The sequence below is a fragment of the Ciconia boyciana genome, chromosome 4 (assembly GCF_034638445.1).
Source record: "Ciconia boyciana chromosome 4, ASM3463844v1, whole genome shotgun sequence".
In the NCBI taxonomy this organism is placed as follows: Eukaryota; Metazoa; Chordata; class Aves; order Ciconiiformes; family Ciconiidae; genus Ciconia; species Ciconia boyciana.
The window spans coordinates 61,681,579-61,706,462 of record NC_132937.1 but is presented as its reverse complement, the minus strand read 5'-3'; the positions used below and the strand labels follow the sequence as shown (position 1 = coordinate 61,706,462).

Here is a 24,884-nt window from a genome sequence, read left to right as displayed (position 1 = left end):
CTTCTTCAGTGAAGAAGGATTTCATCAGGGATAGGACTTGATTGGTTAAGCTTGATACAGATGGCCCTGGAAACATGCAATGAATCTCCTAGGCGAGAAGGCAACTGATGTATTTCTGTGTACTGAAGTAGCCCTTTCTTCAGGCCTATGAGCACCAGTTACAGAACTTACATTTTTTACATGTGATTGCAATGGGGCCTTTCCCCAAAGCTGGGTGGCCAACCTCATTGCAAAGGCAGTGGGGGTTTGGTGGTGTATGCCCTTTTCTCTTTTGCTAGGAAAAGGCTACTAGAAGAAACAATTTGATGACTTCAGAAGTGGAAAGGGTAAAGCAACGAGGGCTGAAGCCAGGTTTTGCAAATAGCTGGAAATGGGTGGGAGAAAATGGCTGACACATCTGCCCAGAGACCCCTAGGTGTTCAGGTAATGGTTCCAGTCCTCTATGTAGAATGATGGGAGAGAGAACTGCTGAAGTTTGTGACCTTTTATCCTGGGAGCCTGCATTGTATGAGATCTGCAAGATGAATGAAGCATCAGAGACAAGAAATGCTAGCCAGTTATCCCTTTAAAAAAAAAAAAGTGAAAGCTCTTGTTTGTCAATAATTTTTATCAACAGTGTCAAGTAAATAAAAAGTAATAATAGTAATAGTAAATATATAGTAATAAGTAAGTAAAAAGCCTATCATTTGGAGATGATACATTCGTTTGTCAAACAGATGTATCTTGTTTAATGTCAAGATGTGAAATACTATTTGGAAAGTTGATGTGGGGAAGACCATACTAAAGAGGTGGTTAGTTTAATTTCTAGTGTTGCTTTGCAGCAGATTTGCATTTACATTACTTATACCAGATGCTTTTTTTGTTTGTTTTGGGGTTTGTATGGGGTTTTTTTGTTTGGGTTTTTTTTTTACCATTTCCAGTTTGGAAGGGGAATCATCCCAGAAGGAACCCGAGGAGTTTGGCTGAAGCCACTCTGCAGGACAATTTCCGTCTCCTGCAACAAGTCCCATAGCTGGAAGCAATCTTTACTCAAAGTAGGCAGCAGGTTAGGCAGGGCAGGTTATCTGTTCTCCTTTTAATCTGTAGATGGCATGGTCCCAAATGAGATAACCACTAATATAGCTACAGCCTAAATAAATTTTGTCTGCTTGTGTTCCCTAGTATCTGTGACAGTGTTTCTTACGTCAAGCTGTAACCTTCTCAGTTGTTTGTTTGCCCAAGGATTGCAACTCTTTGCTTGTACAAAAGCCGAGTTATTTATCATTAGTGGAAGGTGACGCTGAGGAAATCTATGTACGTTTTTAGCTAGTGTTTTTAGCTGGAATAATTCCTGTTTGTGAGATGTACATGCTTACGTAATGGAAAGGTTGAAGTTAAAATAAAACAGAGAAAGAAAATGAAGTGTTGGTTGGTTAATAAATATACAGGTTTTCTTATAGCTCTGTATTTTAAGGAATGATGTATACTGCTCAGTTCAGGAATATACAACATGTTCCAATTATTATCTTTTTATCCAACCACTTCAACTTAAAAGATTTTCAGCATACACCCTTTTAATTTATTTGATGCCATCATTAAAAATTACTGAGCTAGAAATTTAAGATAATGTAAGTTAAGGGCTTTTGCATGTTTGTTTAAGAGGTAATTTCTTGCTATTAACTGAAGGCTCAATATTTTTACAGAAGAATTTATGCCCAGGATAAAGTGAAAAATGGTTTTATGTTTAGTTTCTGATGATTTGTACTGTAGAGAGTGACCTGAAGAGACTGAATTATTTATAGAACAGAAGCATTTTTAAATACAGCATTTTTGTTTTAATGACTGAAGGAAGATGGAATCCTTACTGCAATAACCAAATATTCTGTGGTAATACTTGCTTCTCAAGCTTTCATACGAGTTAATACTAGATTATTTGTTGTTGATCTTGGGACTTCATGGTGTTGACCCAACAAGGTCTTTAGTTCTGCCTGGCTTTGACTGAGCTTAAACATTTTCAAAACAGCCAAGTAATCATATCCTACAAATCCTCTACAGCTTTGGCTTCTGGGTTATTTAACCACTTCTTTCTGCAGACATTTTTCCAAATGACTGCGTGAACACTTGACAACCTAGTGTTTTATTGACCTGCTTAGAACAACGGGTAGCTACAGTCTTACCAACAATTGTAACAGAAAACTTTCTGTTGACTGTATGACTTTTTATACCATAAGGTTTCCTATTCACTTGTATAGTACCAGGTATAAAAAGCTTTATGTCTCCAAATGTTCTTTCTCTGCGTCTTCTGATTTTCTTAAACAAAACAAAAACCCAACAAAAAAATGCCCGTAGAACAACAGTTTCATTACAGTCTGTTTTTTACCAGCTTCGGTGCAATAGTGCAGCACGGGCTTCACATACATTTCATGTTCAGTGTTTGTGTCAACTGAATTGACATAGCTCTCAGCCAGTTAAATGCTACTATGACTACAAGTTGTACATAGAATTTTAATTGCTAAATTGGAAGATCTTCAAGGTGGTGTACGTCTTAGCCATTAATCTTTAAGCAGGTCAGATGGGTCAGATGCTGAGAGCAGCCTAGTACCAGTATTTAAGACAGTCTTAAGTAAACTCCATCAAGTTAAACAGATACTGTTGTCTAGTTGGTTGATTTACATTTTTCTTCTCTTAATCCTGCATTCAACATAGTTTTAGACCAGTTCTGTACAGGCTTCCTTAATTTGAAGTCTTATTATGCCCAAACTCAGTTTACCCGTCCCTGTAGACTACTAACAGTAGTTAATCCCACCTGTTTTTTTTGCTCTGCTGACCCTGACACGGTAGCAGGGCAACAGTGGAGAAATGTGTGGTGTTACAGTTCTGTGACCCTCGGAGAATAACAGGTAGTGTTTCTTGTGAAACGCTAACCAAGAACAGTAACCTGGCGGTTAGCTGCAGTTAGATTAAAGGAGGTGTGTTAAAGTGTCCCAGTGTGTTGTGCTGTTATATGGAAACATCACTGCATATTCAAGATTGTATGATACTTCCATCACCAATAAAAATTTCAGTCCAAATATTTCTGAGTGTGTTAGGATTTTTTTCCCCTACTGAATTCTTATCTAACTTCCACTTCCCTTTCCAAATCCAGGAGTAGTTACATAGATCAATGCTTATCTGTGTACATTCACTTTGTAGGTTAATACTCAACTGCCAGCCTTGAAGCAAACCGAGTTCAAGCAGGCTGACTTGGAACAGCAGAAACACAATGACAATGTAGCTGAAGCAGTACCTACAGTAAAAAAGATAGACCTGCTGCAGGCTAAAGGTGAGCTGGAAATCACTGTCTTACTAGCAGCTAGTTCAGAACATTTGTAATTTAATTGAACATTTAAAAAACATTTTCGTACACAAGATTAAGATGGAAAAAGTGACACCAGTAAACTGAACTATAATCAATTTTCCAGCTCTGGAGAGGTATAATATCTATTCAAGCATTTTTATTACTAGCATTTCTACTGGTTCAGTTTTGTTGTAATTGACATGTTGCATGCAAAGGAAAATACAAATATTTACAATTCTGGAGTCCTGTTCCTCATTTAATATGGAGGAAAATATCCTGCTTTTGGAAGCAGTGATTTTCAAGCACGTTTAAAATTTGCCGGTTTAGTAAGTTTGACACCTCTAGCCTGCTACCCCACTGTACGGAATAGCTGGAAGTTGGGCTTTAAACAAACACACATCCATGCTTCCCATGTGTTGTCACTGAGCAAAATGCAAGTAAGGGAAATGATACACAGGAGATCAGATTAGTTAACCTAATGGTTGCTTTTGGCACTAACCTCTCAGAAACTATTAATGGATGTATCCTAGTGCGTCAGTCTCGCGTAGTACTGTGTGTGATAGAAATTCTATTTTCTATTTAATTATTCTTACATACTATCTTAAATTACAATCTTAGGAGTATGCAGCTCTCATTTTAGAGAGCTAGCAATTGAAGACAACATCTACATTTAGTTTATTCAGGCAAATTTTGTCGTGATTTTTTTTTAGTTAAAAATACAGATACACAGGAAAAAAGATATGGTAAAGTCTGCTAAAAATAATAGCCCTCCTGCACTTCCTCTCTTATTTAAAAATAAGAACAGCCTTGATTTACTTGCAAATCTGCCCATGTGACTGCTTTGTCCTGAGCTATTTTTGAACATCCAATCACATTTATTATTAGTAACAAAACGTAACACACAGAAACCTGATGCTTATATAGCACACTGGAATTTTTATTTAAACTGCTCTGTTTCACCTGCCCAATTTATTAACTGTACATACTGAAATTTTAAGTAGGTAGAATGAATCTATTGACAGTAAACAATGCCACAGTAGACTCTACAAGTCTCATCCTTTAGCTGTTCCCAGTAGGAAAAACATGGGTTGTCGTCTTTGTCTTTCTCTTTGGAACTGATGTGGTTGAAAGATATTCAGAGGAAAAAAAAGAATTGAATGAGAAAGAGAAAGCAGTATTTATTAAAGGTTTTTAACTTGTGCCACCACTGAAAGGCATTAGGTTTTTTACACAGAATCATTTTTATTGTTTACAGAAAGAATAAAGGGGCTAGCTGACATCAAAAAACAGGAGCCTAAGGCAGAAGAGGAGAAGCTTTCTAGTGAACTGAAAAACCCACAGGATTCACTGAAGGCTGCTGCAGGTCATAAGGAGATGCTGCCCGAGTCAGAGAAGGAGCTGAATCCATCTGAAGATGAAAAACATGTAGCAGGGCAAGATGCATTACAGCCGGCAGCAGAGCAGGCTGCCAGTGAGGAAATTGAGAGGGAGCAGCTCCTAAATTACGATGCTAAGCAGGATGACTTGGTCCCCGGAAAGGCTGGTTGGTAGCATGTCATATATATTGTTAAGAACAGTAAAGAAATGAAAGTGTGGAATAGGACATGATTTCTGCAACAGTGGTGGCAGCTGGCCAGACTTGGTATAAGGTTTCGTAAAGGTTAGTGTGAGATGTAAAAGGTTAGTCAGTCCCCAGCAGTCTTCTACAGTCAGTGGCTAAAGATGGAGGCTTCTGGTTGTGCAACATGGAGCTACCAGGCTGGGTTCTTCTGCGTCACCATAGCAGCCTTCCTGTCTCTCTCTCCATTGGCTGTACAAGGCATTTGCAGAAATTAGCCCCAAAACTTTTTGGTATTGAGGCTTTATAAGAATATGATGCATTTGAAAAGGGGAAGACGTTAATCATCCAAAGCATTGATGAGTAGAGAGATACTACGTATTGATGTTTTGGAGATTGTCTTTTTATAGTGTCAATGTGTAAATGCTAGCTATCAGTATTTCAAAATAAGCTAGCATGAATAAAACGTGACCTAAGACTTCAGGTATCTAAAGTTTATTACTGTGAGACTGCAAAGCTGCAGATCAGATGTTGCAAAGGTGCCAGTTTGTGGCATCTACCATGTGACCCTGAACCACTGTCTCCACAGCACCAAGCAGCAGAGTATCAATGTGCCTAAACCTGACCAGAATCTAGATATCCCTCTGTCTGTCTTGAACTTGGTCTCAGGTGGACCCAGCAGCCCAGAGTAATCAAGAGGAAGCCTTATGGCAGTCAGAGCAGGAATTGATGCCCACAAAAAATGCTGTTTATGCTTTTCTAGTAAATGCATTCATAGAGTCATGAGTAGTGACGTTAACACTGTTGATAACATGGTAGGGATAAATAATCTCATCTGCATTGCTGAAGTAATATTTTTCCAACTGCTCTAAAAAGATGCTGGCCAGAGCAGGCTGACCGCCAAACAGATGTAAGTACGTAAGTTACCTAAACTGCTTCCATTTTAATGGAAATAAATAGCAGAAAGATGAGGTAAAAAAAAATCATCCAACAATTAGTGCAAGAAAAATCCCTGCTATATAGCCTGTGAAAGGTCAGAGTTTCCGTGAGCTAGAAAGACTAGCAGGATGTTCTTCAGGCTTGATTGTTCAGCAAAAATACCGTACCTTACTGCATAGGTTCCTTGTAGCCAAAGGCACCTAAAGTAGAGAAAGATTTCTTCTACATTCTCTTGAGCATCCTCTCTCTTTCAATAAAAGCTTCTTTTAAAAGTTTGAGAACTTTAGGTCTATAACTAAAAATCTGTTTGGTGTGGCAGTCTGAACATGGACAACATAAGGCTAAAAATTTTCAAGCCTCTTTCTAAGCCAGTTTCTAAGCCCACTCATTAGACAGCTTGGCTTGAGAACGTTCAGAACCAGAGACTGCAATACCTCTTAACTACGGTATGCTTATACCTCTATACCGTTATGTTTTTTTTTTCTGGTTGGTTAACTGAAAAATAAGGGTAGTAGTTTGGCAATCAGAAATAATGTTTCCATCTACTTCTGAGCTCTCTATATAAAGAAATCTAAGATCATCAATAAAAGTTGCTTGAGATGAATTAATGACTGGATGAAGAAAATCTCTTACAGAAAAGCACTTCTGTGTCAAGTTAGCATGTCAGAATTTTTTTTTTTATTATTTTTTAAAATATGCTATATTCACAGCTTTCTGCTTGGTGGACAAACTAAAACCAGAAGGGGGGAAGCTGAGATATGTTTTAACAGTGGTGGTAATACATTTAAAAGCAACACCACAGTCAAGTTTTCAGCATTGGCTTCAGGTTTTACTCTTCCTTAGGCTGTCCTTTAATGTATCCTGAAATTGTTTAATGCTTTTCCTTTCTGTCCATCTGAGTGCTGACTGAATTTTACACTTTCCAAATCCCAGAATTTTCTGTCTTTCATCTAGTTCTTTAGACAAGATGTACAGCAAAAGCTGCTTTGAAATTTAACAGTTCAAAAGGAAAAATATGAAAACCTACTCTAAATAGCAATTCATTCAGCAGCAAAGTAAATTCTGTGGAAGATTGTTACAGTAACTGTTTCTTGTGCAGATGACCTTATGGTATAGCATAAACCTAATTAATTTTAACATTTTTCCAGATGAACAGCAACATGAAGCACTGAACCAGGACAAGGATGTCGATTACAATTTAGATGAGAATGAAGCTGAATCAGAAACGGACAAGCAAGCAGCACTTGCAGGGATTGAAAATGGTAAAAAAGAAAAAAAAGTTTTAACCTAAGTACCACATACTGAAAGTTTTAAGGTGATATTTTGAATGGTATCCTGTAGCAGATATAGTTAGCTAATTTCTGTTTGTTCTTTGAGCTTTCCCTCATGTTGACAGTGTGACCTACTTTCTGTGTAGCATCACTGAAGCGACTGCTTAAGATGTGGTGGGGAGGGACAGTATCTGTTGGTTTACTATACTATACAGTACTTAACAGGCCTTCTGAAATTTCTCCTGCTGTGTTCTAGATTGTTTTCTAGATAAATAATTATCACTTCTGCCTCTTAATTCTGCACCTTTTTTTTCCTAATTAGTTCAAAACCCTGAAGATAAGAAGAACCACTTATCTGAACACGGTGAAGAACGACAGAGGTTGTGAACAAATGAGGTTCATGATGCAATGCAGCAATGATGAGAGCAAAGTGATCTGAGAAGGTTTTGATTATCTTCTCAAGGCTTCAGTAAGGGCCCAAATGAAGTAGTATTTTCTTGTGAAGTTTTAGTACTGTTTCAGTGGTGAAAAAAAAAATTCTTAAATTCCTGAAGGCTTGTTTTAAAGCAGCTTGACCTCTGCAATGACCCTTTCCTTCCTACTGATTACAAAATTGAAACCAGCTAGCAGTAAGTGTAGCAACTTTGAAGTCAGCCAACTTGTATCGTGGTACTACAATAACAATATGTGTGGATTGGTGGTAGATGAGAAAGAGTCCTCTGCCAAGGATGGATCTCCCCTGAGCAATGCAGTAGAGAAATCCCCAGCCTAGTTTTAAGAGGAGCTAACTTACCTTGACAAAACATGGGAAGGACAAAAAATGGCCCATGCTGCAGTCTACCCTTGTGCCTATTCTGGCACCTTTTTACTGCAGTGTAGGTAGAGTCAGCAAGCATGATTGTAGTCCTGATATTATGCAGCACGACACGTTTTCGTGGGCCTCCTAAATGAAATTGCTAGCTTACACTATCTGTAACCAGGCTGAAACACTGTCCTGGTTGTGTTCTTGGCTTTTAGGTTAAAAAAAAAAAAAAGGATTCTGACAATAGCATCTTCTCATCAAGAGATTTAGCAGGAAGATTTTTCTGAAAGCTTTGTTGGACTCCTGTTCACAAGATCAGTACTATGGTATGGTTCAGTTACCACTAACTTGCACAAGTTCAGAGTGTACAAATTCAAACTCCTCAACTTTTCAAGACTGAAGCCATCTGAAATGATGTGCTATGACTACCCTTTACTCCACCCAGCCACTATCTTCTGCTAAAAAGTAGAAAGGCAAATGCTGGCCTTATAGAACAGCAATCTCAGCTGTTCAAAGTGATTAATCTTCTCTGCCGGACTTCTGAAGAAGGTAAACCAGACTATGCATTTACCAGACATCTCTATCTCCCACAGGTGAAGCTGTAGTTGTTGTGAAGTCCTATGTGATGCATGATGTATCATGTTGTTAATGTTCTGTAGTCTTTGTCTTTTCTGTAACTTGTTGAATGGAAACTAGAAACCAGTTCACTTGTGATAACCTAGAAATACCCTCTACTCCCACTAAGGCACCCTTAACTGCAATCCAACCTGCATTGTGTGTAGCCAGCTGTTTTCAAGATTGTGTCTGTTCTCAGGACTGACACCTGTGTTTGTTTGGAGCAATCTTTGTGAGTATGAACCAAACTCTGTTGACACAGCATAGGAGCAGACGGACATGACTAACTTCCCAACTAGCAATTCCATTTAAGAAAATACAAATTTGTCTTGGCTTTCTCTTAATGTACTTCATTTTGTAACTACTTTTGTGGTGTGTCATTCCTCAGTGTACTAGTTTATAACTCCTGTACCTTAAGATGCCTAAATATGCAAGTGGAAGGTTGGTTCTTTTGTGTATGAAACGAGTATGAGTTGTCATTGAGTGAAAGGCAGAGCTCAAGTCAAATGGTGCCTATTAAGCCTCAATACATAAAGAGTTCACTGATAGACTTGCCACATGTAACCTGAATTCTTCTAAGCACTAACTTCCATTACTGAGTTCTTGGTTACTCTGTTTCTTTCACCATTTAAGTTGGACTTAACTGGTCTGGGCTACTACAGTCAATATAGCAGGGAAAACAATGTGTGTAAGCAGGAGAGAAAAGGAGGTACGAGCATCTCTTCTAACTGACAAGTATTGGGAAATTTGTCCTATGAAGTTATCTTTTGCAAATAATGGCATGTTTTAATATCAAAATGTTTACACACATTCTGAGTAAAAGGGGCATTTTCTTAGGACTTACTGTGTAAACAATTAGATAGCTGAGGTGAAGTTAATCAGCAATTTAATAGTGATTGTTAAAATACATATTCTAACAGTATAAAATGTACAGTGAAACACTGTATTCAGGTTGAATGAATGGCTTTAACTTGAAACTGGTAAAATCCCAAACATTAAGGTAATTAATATATTGCCAGAGAATTATTTTAAAACAAATTGTTTCAGCTGTATGTCTATAGAGTACTCAGTCCTGACTTGGCTTCTCGCTAGATGTTGTCCTTTCCATAAACAAGACCACCTTTGTACAAAGCACACTTGTTACACCTCTGACAGTAGGGGGTCTGAAAACCTGCGTAAGAGCAATGTTCAAAAGCATAAAGGAATACAATCTTAATGGCTTCAAGCACCACAGGAATGTAACTAGGGTGGTAGATTTATAGTAGACAAGATGTGTCTATATGTCTACTATATAGAATTTTAAAATTAAAGGACTTCCAGTTGAACAAAATGAGATTCATTTGGAACTGTGGTTTATGTAATGTTGTCTATCACTAAAGTTTTTAGTTGCATGAGGCAGGGAAAGCTTCTTTGCTGTAATCATATCGGGGTTAAATTAACACTTGTCCTTGATGTTTTTTAAAAAACTAAGCCTGATCCATTTTAGATAAGCATTTTAAAATAAAAATAATCTTCTCTACTGTGTATTCACTTTATTCTGTATAGTTCACCCACTTCTATTGTTAATGAAAATGGGAAAGATGATAATTCCTGTTTTCTTAGTTCTATAAATGACGTGGAATTTCGTTTCTCTTTTATTTGCTGCTTCCTTTGGAGAGGTACCTAAGGCTGTCCTTGAGCTGCTGTCATGTAGTTCAAGATTTTTACGACAGCAAAGATTTTTGTGATTGTTTACAAGAAGGCAGCAAAAGCCAGATGAATTCTCAGTGTCCTGGGCTAGAACCAGTTTGCCACCTTTGCAACTACATTTTGCAGGATTTTCATTCCTTTGGCAATGATACAGAAGCATTCAAGTATATTAATCAATGATAAGGACACATGTAAAATGGTATGCAGCCTCCTTAGCAGAGAAATCAGGAAAAGCATGTCCTCAGGGCAGTACTCCTGCTTATTTCAGGAAGGTGCAAATTGCTGGCAGACAAATGGGTGTTCCACTTCAGAGTTTCTTCCTTGTTTTCCAGCTCTAGCTAAGCAATGCTCCTGCTTAGGTGATGGAGTTAAAGTGATATTACTCCACAGTACAACTGTATGTTAGGAGAAACACAAAAAACTGTCTTGCACAGTCAAGAGGGAGTTACAAGCTCATTGCTATAGAAGAAGCCATTTTGCACCAAAATGAAGAACTGTCCTGTTCAACATGGTAAACCTGGAGGATTTGCTTGTATGGCCAAGGTAAGACTTGGCAGTATGGTTTATCAAAGAGCAAGTCAGCTTTTTAAACTTTTTTTTTCCTCTTGTAGCAGAAGGTTGCTCAGCACAACAGCTTACTTCTGTTACTTCACATCTGGAAGCACAGGAGGAAGAACTGTTCCAGGAAAGAAAGGGTAGGTTTGGGGTTCCTCCCGTTTGGGATTTCTACCTCTATCAACCATTACAGAAGGCTGTAGGATCCAGCAGCAGCATTGCAGTCAAAACTAGAGAACGAAGGTCATGCAAGAGCTGACTGAGCAATAGAACAAATTAGCAATCCCTCCTTTGCAATGGCAAAGTAACAAGAGGATTGAAATAAAGTTGCAGAGCAGTTAAAATACATTCCTCATGTCTGGTGTTCCTGTGTTACTATTCAGCGTTAGTTACACAGATTCTCTGAAGAATAAAGACAAAGGAACAAATTGCAACAAGAAATAACTAGTCCATTTCTCACTGTCTTCAAGGAGTTCTACATTTGAGACAAAATACTTCCTAGACAACTGAATTCAGTAAATCACTGAATTCAGCACAGTAGGAGCTAAATGACTATTTTTCATCTGCTCTTCATTTCTATAGATTGTTTTAGCTTGCAGGACTTGGCAAGAAAAGAACGCAGTCTTTCTACTTGCAACATGAGCAACTTTGATGCAATTTAGGTAAAAATATGGAAACTCACAACCTCTTCAAATGGCACCATTCAAAGCAGAATTTCAGTAGCTCAGCTGTGCCTATCAGACATGAGGCTCTACTGCATTATTTTTATTCAGTCCCAAATGTTATTAAATCCCATAACCATTTTCTGTCAGAGCTCATTCATAAAAATGATTTATGATTAAGTCTGTAATAAAATCAATTAAGGTACAACATTCTTCAACAATACAGTTGATTAAAATCAGCTTCATCTGTAAAACTTTATACAAACCACTTTAGAACAGCAGTTGTCATTCAGATCACATAAAGAAGGCAGACTATAGATATTCCATGTAACAGTACTTTTATCCTGGAGATCCTTCCCAGTCTGGGTACAGCACTAGATATTCCATCCTACAGCTGGTATCTGATACACAGATTATGCTTCAGGTATCCTAACTATATCTCTTGTCTTTCAAACAAGCTTCACAACCGGAAAATATTTATGAGGGGAGAAGTCAAATTCTGGAGGAACCTAGAAAGAAAAGATTTAAAACATTACACAGCAGTACTACTGGATTTAATACTCAAAATGAGGGATACCCTGCAGAAAAACTTTTAAACAGCAGAAGATTGACAAAAAATAATCCTATCTCTTTAAATTAATATCTGAAAAATATGCCAACCCAGTTCTGGATATGCCAATCATTCTCCAGTAGTGACAGGCACAACGCTGTAGAGTGCTGGTGTGCCTCTTCAGTGTGCTCCTTCATTCTTCTGTGCCTAGCCTTCGGCAGGAAGTCTGAAGGCCCTCTCCTCCCTCTGACCCACATGGCACCCACTGATCCTGACAGCCAGCACTCTCCTGATTGTGTTTACACAACCTGCTGATACACTGCTACCAATTACTTCTTCCTGCTCTTGAAGAATACTCATATTTGTACCCGTCATTCCACATGGTCTTCCCAATTTTTTTTCCAAAACATTTAGAAATGAGAGTTTTCCACATTTAAATAACTACAGCAAACTATTTCCAAGGGAAAAATGGATTAAGTTACTTTCCCAGTTCTTTTAATAGTTAGACTAACCATGGGCTGAATCTGCTCATTCAGCTGTAAGAGATCTGTGGTAGCATTGCATATAATCCTACATTTCACATTTGATTCAACTAGCATTTTCTTACCTTGGAGTCCTTTTTGTGGCCTCCTGCCAGCAGCTTCATGACCACAATATTGGGTTTAGCAACTTTTAGAATTCGATTGACCTAAACACAAAACAGCAAGAAGTTTGCAAGTGAAAGCGTATGACCTAAAAATTATTTCAAAGATAATACTCAAATGTTTCCATAATCTAACAATACAGCAGTCCTCTTTCTTACAGTATCAGTTTAACAGAGATCAAGGTGGTTTTGATTTGCTTTGAAGTATAACAGCTGGATTAATTAAATTTCATGAAGGGGATATAGTCACTTTTTTTATTCAACAGACCATAGAAAACACTGCTCTCCATGCTTATGTTAAAAAATTGTTGAACTATGGCAAGTCCTGAGGCACTCATCCAAATAAAGGTTTAGACAGACTCTAGGCATTTGCCCCCAACACTGTGATCCAAACACTATGAGAAGCGGAAACTCAAGTATCAAACTGGTGGCTTTTTGCACGGAAGTGCTCTGGGCACACTCAAACTACCGCTAAGTACCTTGTTAGCCTCAATCAGGTAGCTCATGTGTGAGTACCACCAAGATCCGGAGAATAAGCAGGGATTCCTAAATTCTCAGGAGGACTACAAAGATGTCGTGAGGTTATGCAGGGAGAAAATTAGAAGGGACAAACCCCAACTAGAACTTAATCTGGCTACTACCATAAAAGACAATAAAAATGTTTCTATAAATACATTAGCAAGAAAAGGAGAGCTAAGGAGAATCTCCATCCTTTATTGGATGTGGGGGGAAACACAGTGACAAAGGATGAGGAAAAGGCTGAGGCACTGAATGCCTTCTTTGCCTCTGTCTTTAATAGTAAGACCAGTTGTTCTTGGGGTACCAAGCTCCCTGAGCTGGAAGACAGGGACGGGGAGCCCCCATAATCCAAGGGGAAATGGTTAGTGACCTGCTACGCCACTTAGACACACACATGTCTATGGGGCCTGATGAGATCCACCCAAGGGTATTGAGGGAGCTGGCAGAAGTGCTCACCAAGCCACTTTCAATCCTTTATCAGCAGTCCTGGCTAACGGGGGAGGTCCCAGTTGACTGGAAGAGAGCAAGTGTGACGCCCATCTTCAAGAAGGGCCGGAAGGAGGATCTGGGGAACTACAGGCCTGTCAGCCTGACCTCAGTGCCGAGGAAGGTTATGCAGCAGATCATCCTCAGTGCCATCATGCAGCATGTACAGGACAACCAGAGGATGAGGCCCAGTCAGCATGGGTTTATGAAAGGCAGGTCCTGCTTGACCAACCTTATCTCCTATGACAAGGTGAGCTGCTTAGTGGGTGAGCGGAAGGCTGTGGATGTTGTCTACCTGGACTTTAGTAAAGCCTTTCACACGGTTTCCCACAGGATTCTCCTGGAGAAACTGGCTGCCCATGGCTTGGACAGGTGTACTCTTCACTGGGTAGAAAACTGGCTGGATGGCAGGGCCCAAAGAGTGGTGGTGAAGAATGGACTTTACTCCAGTTGGTGGCTAGTCACAAGCGGTGTCCCCCAGGGCTCTGTGTTGAGGCCAGTTCTATTTAGCATCTTTATCACTGATCTGGATGAGAGGATCGAGTGCATCCTCAGTAAGTTTGCAGATGACACCAAGTTGTGCGGGAGTGTTGATCTGCTTGAGGGTAGGAGGGCTCTACAGAGGGACCTGGACAGGCTGGATCGATGGGCCAAGGCCAATTGTATGAGGTTCAACAAGGCCAAGTGCTGGGTCCTTGCATTTGGGCCACCACAACCTCATGCAATGCTACAGGCTTGGGGAAGAGTGGCTGGAAGGCTGCCTGGCAGAAAAGGACCTGGGAGTGTAGTTTGACAGCTGGCTGAATATAAGCCAGCAGTGTGGCCAAGAAAGCCAATGGCATCCTGGCTTGTATGAAAAATAGTGTGGCCAGCAGGACTAAGGAAGCGATTGTCTCCCTGTACCCAGCACTGGTGAGGCCGCACCTCGAATACTGTGTTCAGTTTTGGGCCCTCACTGCAAGAGAGACATTGAGGTGCTGGAGCGTGTCCAAGGAAGAGCAACGAAGCTGGTGAAAGGTCTGGAGCAGAAGTCTTATGAGGAGCAGCTGAGGGAACTGGGGTTGTTTAGCCTGGAGAAAAGGAGGCTGAAGGGAGACCTTATCGCTCTCTACAACTACCTGAAAGGAGGTTGTAGTGAGGTGGGTGTCATTGGTCTCTTCTCCCAAGTAAGAAGTGATAGGACAAGAGGAAATGGCCTCAGGTTGCGCCAGGGGAGGTTTAGATCGGATATTAGGAAAACTTTGTTCACTGAAAGGATTGTCAAGCATTGGAACAGGCTGCCCAGGGAAGTGGTTGACTCACCATCCCTGGAGGTGTTTAAAAGACCTGTAGATGTGGTGCTTAGGGCCATGGTTTAGTAGTGGACTTGGCAGTGTTAGGTTTGCGGTTGGACTCGATGATCTTAAGGATCTTTTCCAACCTAAATGATTCGGTGATTCTATGGTTCTCAGGAGAACCTAATCCCATAACTGTTCTTAACCTGCTCAAATGTGACAGAAAAGGTGTCCTCCTTGCTCCAAAACACAGTCACAGACACTTAGTTTTTAGGCTATAAACAAAGAGGGAGAAATTCCTACCTGTGTTTACAGCCCAGTGCTGAGAAACCTGCTCCAGGAAACAAGTGCCAGACTCAATCCTCTTTTCAGCCTGACATTCAAACCTGTTTTTCCCTCCTCTCAGGAGCACGTGTGAATTACCAGGTTCCAGGTAAGTGAGGCAGGCACTGTCACCTTCTTGTTAAAACTGATACGCTTTTAGAACAGGGCCAGAAGGCAACATGCAAGAAGGAACTAAGTTGCTATCTAGCATCTAAGATAACCAGCAGGGAGAGGTTTTGGAACAGTGAGCACAACCCTGATTACGTTATCTAGTATACTGAAACAAACCACTGTGTAAGATGCCACCACCCCCTTCTGTCCACTCCTTAATCAAAGCACTCAGCTTTACTCAGCATTTTGACAAGAGCGCACTTTGAATCTCAAGCAGATCCAGCTGAAAACAAACACTTAACTCCATTATGAGCAAATACTCCTTTTTCCAGTATTTTAGTCTTACCTCGTAGTCTGGATTAGGAATATTCTCAAGAATCATTTTAGCTTGCTGGAAGTGTTTGCTAGCTGCCATGTAGAGATCTGATGACTGAGGAGGTGGGCTGTACTTATTTAAATCAGACATCTCCTAGCATGTTACAGAAATATATAAATATATATTAAAATCAATTGCCAACAAATTGCATTTTTATCACCTCAAATGAAAACAAATTACTATATTAAAGAAAAAAGTTGTCAACTAAATAATATTTTAAGAATAAATACTGACGTTGAAAACATTTATTTAAAATGGCAAATACCAAGCAGCAATGTGCTGCTTAATGATTGTTTTGTAGTGCCACAAAATGCAATGAACTTCTCATACTCTTTGTAAAACAATCCCTCTCCTGAACAACTTGTCATTCATTTGGTTTAATAGTGCCATGCAGCAGGGTGTGAAATTACAGGAAAAAATAGGAGAAAAAAAGAAGTGTATGATATTGTTTACTCAAATCAAGTTTACAGCAAGTGATATAATGAAACTGTTCAAAAATACATTTTATGGTTTTTTAAATATAATTTTGATACTGCCAACTTTTTTTTTTACGGATTAAGCATAAAAAAGCTTCAATGACAAGAAGAAGCCGTAATAGTCTTAATTTCCACTGTTCATAACACTAAATTAGGGAGAGTGACAGGCATACAAAATAGTACAGTTTCAGTTCAGACAGATCTTTAGAAACTTAAAGTCTGGCCACCAGAAATCTAAGTTCAACAAGAAGTGTCCAAATTTCTGCACCTGAGGCAGAATAACCCCACAAATCAGTAGAGGCTAATAACCAGCTAGATGAGTAGCAGGGTTACTGTGAATGCCAAGTTGAATACAAGCCAACAAGGTGCTCTTACTACAAATCAGACAAGCCTCATACGGGACTACACAAGCAGCAGTATGGCCAGCAGATCAAGGAAGGTTATCACCCTATACTCAATATTTGTCCTGTAACATCTGAAATATTGCATCCAGTGTTGGACCCACTCAGTTCAAGAAAGGTGCTGAGATGGGGAGATGGCTGGGGGCCTAGAGCACATGATCCACATGGAGAGGTCAACGGACCTGGACTTTTTCAGTTAGACAAGGAGGCTGTCAATGGCTAATCTTAGTAGCAGCCTACAAGTACGTGAAAGGCAGTTACAAAGTTGTCAGAAGACAAATGCTCCTTGTTAATGGCAGACAATATAACTTTGGGGGAGAGGCCACAACTTGTGGCTTGGGTAATTCAGACCGGACATTAGGAAAAAAGGTGAATAGTGCAGCCCTCAATCAGGTTACCCAAAGACTAGATGGACCAGAAAAAGTAACTGGGTCACATTAACCAAAGAGGCTGGAAAATCTCCATCCTTTGTTTTTTTCAGACTTGGCTAGACAAAGACACAGCTGATGTGATCTATAATGCTACTTCAGGGAGGAGACAGGACAAGACAAGCCTCCACTCATCCCTTCCAATCAACGCTTCTGTGATTTAACACTCAAAATTACTTTTGTTTTGTTCTCCTGTTTGCTTGCTGCAGTAATAAGAATATGCTCTTATATAAACCACAGCCAAAAAGTCTGTCAATAGCCTTTCAAGAGATTTTATTTTCATGCAAACCAACACAAGCATCTCATAAACCACATCAGACTAATTGTTAAACATCCAAGAGTCTAATTTTAGTAAGAATTCAAAGCAATATATTTTCCTTGAACACAACTAAAGCTAGAACCCCTTGCCACTTTGACTTATGCTTCAACATGAACTTTCAGATATTAAAGGCTCTTTTTACAATGACAACAATGTCTAAAGCACGTGAGCAAATGACTTCTATGAAAGCATGAGTGGCACCACATTTTAAGATTACTCACTTTAAACTGCAAGTAGTGCACTGGGGGTGGTGTGATAACACTGTTGAATGGAGCAAACCTGTGCTCATATCGGACTTGTTCACTATCCAGTTCAAACTTAGGTTTTCTTACTTTGCCATCCATGTCAAACGCAATCATTGTCTAAAAAGGAACGGATAAATACAGTGAAAAGTGTTAGTTTTATGTCATATTTTGCTGTTAGCAAGATGAAAGTTATGATTTAGCTGTAACTGGAAGGACAGAAAAATAGTAGAGAATTTACCATATCACATTATAAACCTGAACTTAATTTCCAGTCCCACTAAAAACAAAGAAGGCATGCAATGTATGCTTGATTCCTATTACAAAAAAATTGAAGGCATTGTTCAGCAAGCACAAATAAATTACCTTGTACATCCCAGCACACATATTTTGGTATGCTTGACTCATGGTGATCTCTCTGCTGAGAGGGCGAACTGCAAATTTCACATAAAAATATTTTTTTTATTCAGTGTAAATACACATATTAATTTCAGATCAAAACAGATCTTACAAATTTTCAGAAAGTAACATAATTCACAATTATATTTTAAAATAATGAAAAAAACCTGAAGCATAAAAACCATGGACATGCATTTCTGCTCACCTGGCTCCTGATTACACAAAGTATCTCAAGGCATACTTAACAGTCACATGAACACCGTACTGCTTTCAATGAAATAAACTGGTGCAGACAGTCAATGGTATTAGTGTGTCACCATAGAATACTAAACAACAGTCTAGAATTTAAAGCTTGTAGTTGAGAGGCCTGTTTGCTTAGTTCATGGATTTTTTTTAAACTTTTAAGACTAAAATGTTAAAACATTTTTATCCTAATAAGAAAGATTTTTGTCCTTGTAATATCCCTTTAAGCTCTCCTTTAGCTTCCTGTGTTTAATTAGTGCCCAACTGCCCCACACTTGGCACCTTTTAAAAAAGTATAAAATATAGTAGTAATTTTCTGAATTTCTAGAGACAAGAGAATTTAGTTGATATGACCTTGAGTTGTTCATATCTAATTGTTTGTTCCCCTTGAAAAGACAACAAGGATAAGCACACAAAAAAGAAGGAACAGCAAAGAATGAAAGCGAGCTTCTGCATGGTGTTTATCTGCAATGTTAATGCTAAGGTAACTCCAACGCACCACAATCTTAGTAGCCACTTAGGCATGGCAAATCTGTATCAAATGCTATTTAGACACTGGGTTTGGATGCCTTTTTGGTAGCTTACAGCTCTGACCACAGAGCCAGACTGCTATGATATAGGAAGGGAAATTCTCATTTTTTCTCATGCATGTACACCAAAGAAAGCATGAGTTTCTAAAGGGGCTTTTGCACAACAGTACTACCACTGAATTGAAACGGGGCAACTCACCATTGTAAAATTAAGAAACGTGCTTGAACACCTTCTGAAGCCAAAGAGAAATTACAGAAATACACTGGATGTTTAGTCTTTGAATCTAGCTACAGTCACAAAAACCAATTCTGCAGGAATTATAGTCTGTAGAAAGGCAGTATTTTTCAAAGGTAATTGCTCTGGACCTGTTAATTATATCTCACAGGATCCAACACATAACACAACTGGTGAAGCTGTGAATATAAAAGAGTTCCGGTTTTTCTGAAAGACGTATTTAAAAGTAAGTAAACAGATAAATGGGAAATTCTTACGCAGCGACTGACTTTTTTAGTTAAAAAGTTTTACATTCAGCCTTTATAAACTTCAGGACATTTTTCCTACCCACATCAGTGTTGACTCTATACATTTTGAATTTTAATCCTACATGGCTGCATGAAGGGGAAAAAAAAAAACCCTGAGTTACACTCTACATCTAGATACCTTTTTTCTTTTTCTTTGTTTTCTTACTACTACGGCCTTTCTGTTGTTCTTCCATTATTCTCTCCTCTGCCATTTGAGAGCTGTCAGCACGGCTCAGTGTTGACATCAACCAGGCGTACAGGAACTCTGATAGGTACCTACAGTAAAAACAGTATGTAGCTGTTACCTGCTACAGTGCAAAACATACTCATAATGCGCACATCCTCACTGAATGCCAAGTTGTTTACTGAAAGAACTAACAGTAAAGGATAATTTTTAGGGCAGTTAAAAGTCTTTGTTTTGCATGGATGAAATCAACAGATTAGCCTGTGTTCTGTTTTGGATTTTTTTTAAACAAGACTCTGTACAGATTCAACCACAGACAGCTCAAGGTATGCAAGTTTCTTATATGTTTACTAAGTGAAGTCTAAGCTTCTTATTATTTCAAAACACGTATAAGATCAAATTTTTATGCCTTCCTTCCTTCCCCCAGCAAATGAAGCATTTTTTGAAAAGATGCTATGTTAATACCGTTTCTACTAGGACATTGAGTTGCTGGAGCATGTCCAGGGCAATGAAGGAGAAAAGGGCAATGAAGCTGGTGTAGGGTCTGGAGAACAAGTCTTATGAGGAGCGGCTGAGGGAACTGGGGTTGTTTAGTCTGGAGAAAAGGAGGCTCAGGGGAGACCTTATTGCTCTCTACAACTACCTGAAAGAGGTCGTAGAGAGGTGGCTTTCAGTCTCTTCTCCCAGGTAACTAGTGATAGGACAAGAGAAAATGGCCTCCAGTTGTGCCAGGGGAGGTTTGGATTGGATATTAGGAAAAATTTATTTACTGAAAGGGTGGTCAAGCATTGGAATGGGCTGCCCAGAGAGGTGGTGGAATCACCATCCCTGGAGGAGTGCAAAAAACATGTAGCTGTGGCACTTTGGGACATGGTTTAGTAGGCATGGAGGTGTTGGGTTGACGGTTGGACTAGATGATCGTAGAAGTCTTTTCCAACCTTAATGATTCTATGATTTCTATGATTTTTTAAAATGGTGGGGGGAAATACAGGCAGGTAAAAAATACCATCTTACAGAAAACTTGGTATTACTTATTGAGGTATTATTTAAAGAATATTGCCATCTTCTGGTAATTCTCTGGAGTATTAACTTTCTCACTTAATGCTTAATCCACTAATGAAACAGCATAGAAACATAATGAGATGCACTGAATTTCAAGTCATTTGAATCGGTCTAATCTCTCAGAAAGAAGGCTTACAGCTTACCTAATGAGTGTTTATTGGTAGCTTCACAGAAAAAAAAACAACAAAAAACCAAACAAACAACAAACAAAACCCCCTGAACCCCCCCAAAACCCACCACCAAAGTACAGAAGCACTTTAATCTACGAAGGTTCAACATCATATTTTTAACGGGGAATCAAAACCAAACCACCTAAAACTATTTATCTTGTGGACCAAGCCAACGACTATGAAAAATAATTTAATGTGAATGGAAGTGGAAAAATAAAAAGTATTTTGACTCCATATAGTACAATCATTTTCACTAAAGGCAGATGTCTCTTCAAATATGCTCACAGAATAAGATGTTATTTTTATCTAGTCAACTTTCAGAACACAACCATTCACCTTTCAGTCACAACTTAAAACTCTGGAGATCTTTTTAAAAATACTAGAGATCAACAAGACTATTGAACTTGGTACTACAAAGACAGAAAAGAATAAAGGAAATTACTCCTGCATTCTTTTGTCTGCCAAAATCGGCATATTTTTCATTCATTGTCATTAGAAGACACTGTTTTAAAAAGATAAATAGAGAGTGAATTACTATTTTTTAAAAAAAGAAAAAGTACACTATTTAGTAAGTCTAGAAAAGAGACCCACAGATTTTTTTTCTCCACTTGTAATTTTATGAATAGGTAAACTAAATACTGTGTTGAGCAAGCTTGAGATTAAAAAATCATAGTTGAAGTTCCTCCTTTAAATATTTGCAATTACAGCTCTGTGGAAGCATCTCTCCTCCAACAGCTGTCCATGAAGCATCCTCTTACCAATATATGTAGTAATATTCATGCATACTGTAAAGTTCCAACTCAAAGCCACTCAGCAGATACTGTATCATAATACGAAGGTTATGATATAGGACCCAGGTGCCCAAGCAAGCCAAATGTTGCCTTTGCGGTTCCTGCTTCAGTAACATACTATGAAGCGCGGCATCTACTTTCTCTGCCTATTGAAAAAAAGAGCAAAGTAACAGACAGGGGAGGAAGAACATTTGACTGACACAGCATCCAAGTTCTGCCAGAAATAAAATCTTAACAAAATCTGAATACAAATTGGGTCAGTAAAGCCATGCTCCAAATTAAAAGACAGAAATATGTTTTTACAGATACTGCCACCTCTATAGTCTAGACCTGTCAGAGAACTGGAAAGTTATTCACATAAGTAAATTCTGCTCACAGAGAAGAAAAAATATTCTATATAGTAATAGTGGAATAACATTAATTTTTTTTTAATTTAAAATTTAAGAAAGTATTCATGTAAGATTGTTAGCAGTCACATAAGCACTGAAACTCAGAACCCATTACAAGCTGTTATTCATTTTGCTATATTGGCAATAATTACTTTTCTTTTTTCTTTTTTTTTTAAACCTAGCTGCATTGAAAATTAAATTTATAAGCTTAACATGCAAGAAACACACTGTGGCCCACCAGAGAATCTAAAATATTGCTAAGACCAATTCAGTCTTAAAAAGTAATTGTATGGAAGACATGAAGTCTCCTGCAGTTGGAATACTATCAGTAGTCCTGAACAAATCAATCCATATAACCTGTGACAAAGTGAAAAAAGTACGCCTCAGCTGCAGTACTGCAAGAAACTCTCAACCAAACCATCTTGAGAGAAGATGGAGCACACAAAATCTACCCCCCAATTACAAGTTCCTCAACTGTTCTCCTTAGCATGCACATCTTGGGAATTATTTTATTATTTCATGCCTCTCACTGCTGAAAAAATACATTTTCAGCAAGTGAAAAATATACGTTTCCCTGTCATCTTTCACTCCCCATTATTGAGAAATGTTCAAAACCAGTTGGAGCACATATTTTTAAGAGTTATTATTTAATTTACATATGTTTTTTAAAACCATTGTAAAATTTTGCAATTTACATCTTACAGAGCTATAAGACTAAATTTTCAAAAGTGTCTTGTAAACATGGCTCATTCATCTCTCCCTAGTTACATCTTGCAGACTGACAGTTACAAGCAGGATAGGCTACAAGCAGTAGAATTACCATTAAATTACAGACATCACAGCAGGTTTCCCTGAAGTCTACTTATTGGACAAAGTTAATCTTAAAAAATGCAATATCTTTTTGTTCAACAGATCTAACAGAAAGTCTTTGGATACATCCTATAGACTTCCTGGGCTGCATTTTAGGAATCCTTGTCCTAAAGATTTTAGGACAGAGGAGTTGCTCAATTCTTCTAGAATCTAATACCACATGTTCCACTCTGGTAGGAATATACCTGGAAAAAAAAGTTTCCTGGCCTGCTGCCTAGGACATTACCTCATCCTGGAGGGTGGCAAATTCCTCAAGAATGTGACCCAGTTTATCTCTCTGACGAGCTCTATTGTGTCCATGGATTTGAATCAGACTACAGAATGGCTGAAAGAAGCAAAGTGTAGGTTTAAATTTTCAACACAACTTTGAAACTACAGGAGGACTACTATGATGTCTATTCAGGCACCTGTTTTATACATCTATAATAGGAGGTGGATTCCTTAAGGCTCCCTACAGAGTGCAAGCTACCAGGCAGGCAAGCCCTTTGGAGTGATGCAAGAGCCCATTTCTCTGTATACAAGTCAACATGAGACTGAGTGAGCATCCTTTAGGAATCTGATCAGAACAGAATGCTCGGGTAAGAGAGAGATTTCTTATGCCTAAATCTATGTGCCCAGGTGGCCAAGAAGGCGAATAGCATCCTAGCTTGTATCAGAAAGTGTGGCCAGCAGGACTACGGAAGTGACTGTCCCCCTGTACTCAGCACTGGTGAGGCCGCACCTCGAATACTGTGTTCGGTTTTGGGCCCCTCACTACAAGAGAGACATTGAGGTGCTGGAGCGTGTCCAGAGAAGGGCAACGAAGCTGGTGAAGGGTCTGGAGCACAAGTCTGATGAGGAGCAGCTGAGGGAACTAGGGTTGTTTAGCCTGGAGAAAAGGAGGCTCAGGGGAGACCTTATCACTCTCTACAACTACCTGAAAAGAGGTTGTAGCGAGGTGGGTGTCGTTGGTCTCCTCTCCCAAGTAAGAAGGGATAGGACAAGAGGAAATGGCCTCAAGTCGTGCCAGGGGAGGTTTAGTTTGGATATTAGGAAAAATTTATTTACTGAAGGGGTTGTCAAGCATTGGAACAGGCTGCCCAGGGAAGTGGTTGAGTCACCATCCCTGGAGGTATTTAAAGGACGTTTGGATGTGGTGCTTAGGGACATGGTTTAGCGGTGGACTTGGCAGTGTTAGGCTTGCAGTTGGATTCGATCTCAAGGGTCTTTTCCAACCTAAATGATTCTATGATTTTCTTAGATTTTCACTGTGCCACATTCAATAACTGAATCTTTTAAAGCAATTTCTAAATTTTTAAACTGGAGAGAACGTAAAAATATTTTTTTTACTAGTGCTATGCATTTGTTTTGTGACATGAAACTACCCTGTAAAGAGGTAGTAGGTATAGATTTCTAATAAAGTGAAATGTTAGTGAAAAATCTGGAAGCATAACTCAGGAAACGAACAGCAATAACTGTACTGGGTTTTTAAAAAGTGTTACCATTTTAAGATGGCCAACTTCTGCAACTTTGCCTTCATGTCAGGTGTCTAAAAAAACTGGTCTCATTTACTTATGTAAGCAAATCTTGAGAGTCCTCATATAGACATAAACATGCCAGAATTGGAATGAATGCTTACCCGAACGCAATGTGTCACAAAGGAATCAATGTAGTCCTTTGCCTGGTGATTATTATAAAGACAACACCTAAAAGGGAAATATCCACATACATACATATGTTTATAAATGTCACCAGTCTCTGTAGCACAAAATTAAAAAAGAAACGAGTGCAGCAACAGCAACTGATTCCTTCACACATAAGCACTAATAAGTACAAAATGTATATGTTCTTTATGTCTGTCCTTGCTTTTGTAAGCAGAAATACTTTTTCATCAGACATGTAAACACATGCAAGTAAACTCAAGATCCACTTACTTTGGAGAAAGTACTGGAGGACTGACAAAAGACCTTAAAGCATCTTTTACCATGTCTTGCATGAGGTGAGTGCCAAACACCTTCTTGTTATCTACCAGAAAAGTTGTCTGAAAGTGAAAATGTGTTTTTAGAAACATGTTTTAAGTTAAAATTAATGCTTTAGAAATTACTAATACAAAGCTCTTACAGTACCTATATTACATCAGAAACTTGTAAGATTGCTTTAAGAATTAAAATGGTTCAGCTAGGTACAAG

The 24,884-nt window shown here is 38.8% G+C and overlaps 2 protein-coding genes across 11 annotated transcripts in view; one reads left to right on the top strand and one right to left on the bottom strand.

Moving 5' to 3' along the window:
• GOLM1 (golgi membrane protein 1) overlaps positions 1 to 10,022 on the top strand; it is a 39,148-nt gene extending 29,126 nt beyond the window's left edge. For all 4 annotated transcript variants that reach the window (XM_072859316.1, XM_072859314.1, XM_072859315.1 and 1 more), the window contains 4 exons: positions 3,172 to 3,301; positions 4,572 to 4,859; positions 6,962 to 7,075; positions 7,407 to 10,022. In XM_072859316.1, the coding sequence (XP_072715417.1) occupies positions 3,172 to 3,301; positions 4,572 to 4,859; positions 6,962 to 7,075; positions 7,407 to 7,471 (597 nt within the window). In that variant the 3' untranslated portion in view covers positions 7,472 to 10,022. The remainder of the gene's footprint in view (positions 1 to 3,171; positions 3,302 to 4,571; positions 4,860 to 6,961; positions 7,076 to 7,406) is intronic.
• A 1,473-nt stretch (positions 10,023 to 11,495) lies between these two features.
• The window catches only part of NAA35 (N-alpha-acetyltransferase 35, NatC auxiliary subunit), a 36,600-nt gene continuing 23,211 nt past the window's right edge, over positions 11,496 to 24,884 (bottom strand). For all 7 annotated transcript variants that reach the window (XM_072859310.1, XM_072859306.1, XM_072859309.1 and 4 more), the window contains 10 exons: positions 24,630 to 24,736; positions 24,335 to 24,401; positions 22,943 to 23,041; positions 21,425 to 21,603; positions 19,390 to 19,526; positions 17,923 to 17,990; positions 17,536 to 17,676; positions 15,661 to 15,783; positions 12,565 to 12,645; positions 11,496 to 11,916 (listed from right to left, as the gene is read on the bottom strand). In XM_072859310.1, coding sequence (XP_072715411.1) covers positions 11,857 to 11,916; positions 12,565 to 12,645; positions 15,661 to 15,783; positions 17,536 to 17,676; positions 17,923 to 17,990; positions 19,390 to 19,526; positions 21,425 to 21,603; positions 22,943 to 23,041; positions 24,335 to 24,401; positions 24,630 to 24,736 — 1,062 coding nt within the window. In that variant the 3' untranslated portion in view covers positions 11,496 to 11,856. The remainder of the gene's footprint in view (positions 11,917 to 12,564; positions 12,646 to 15,660; positions 15,784 to 17,535; positions 17,677 to 17,922; positions 17,991 to 19,389; positions 19,527 to 21,424; positions 21,604 to 22,942; positions 23,042 to 24,334; positions 24,402 to 24,629; positions 24,737 to 24,884) is intronic.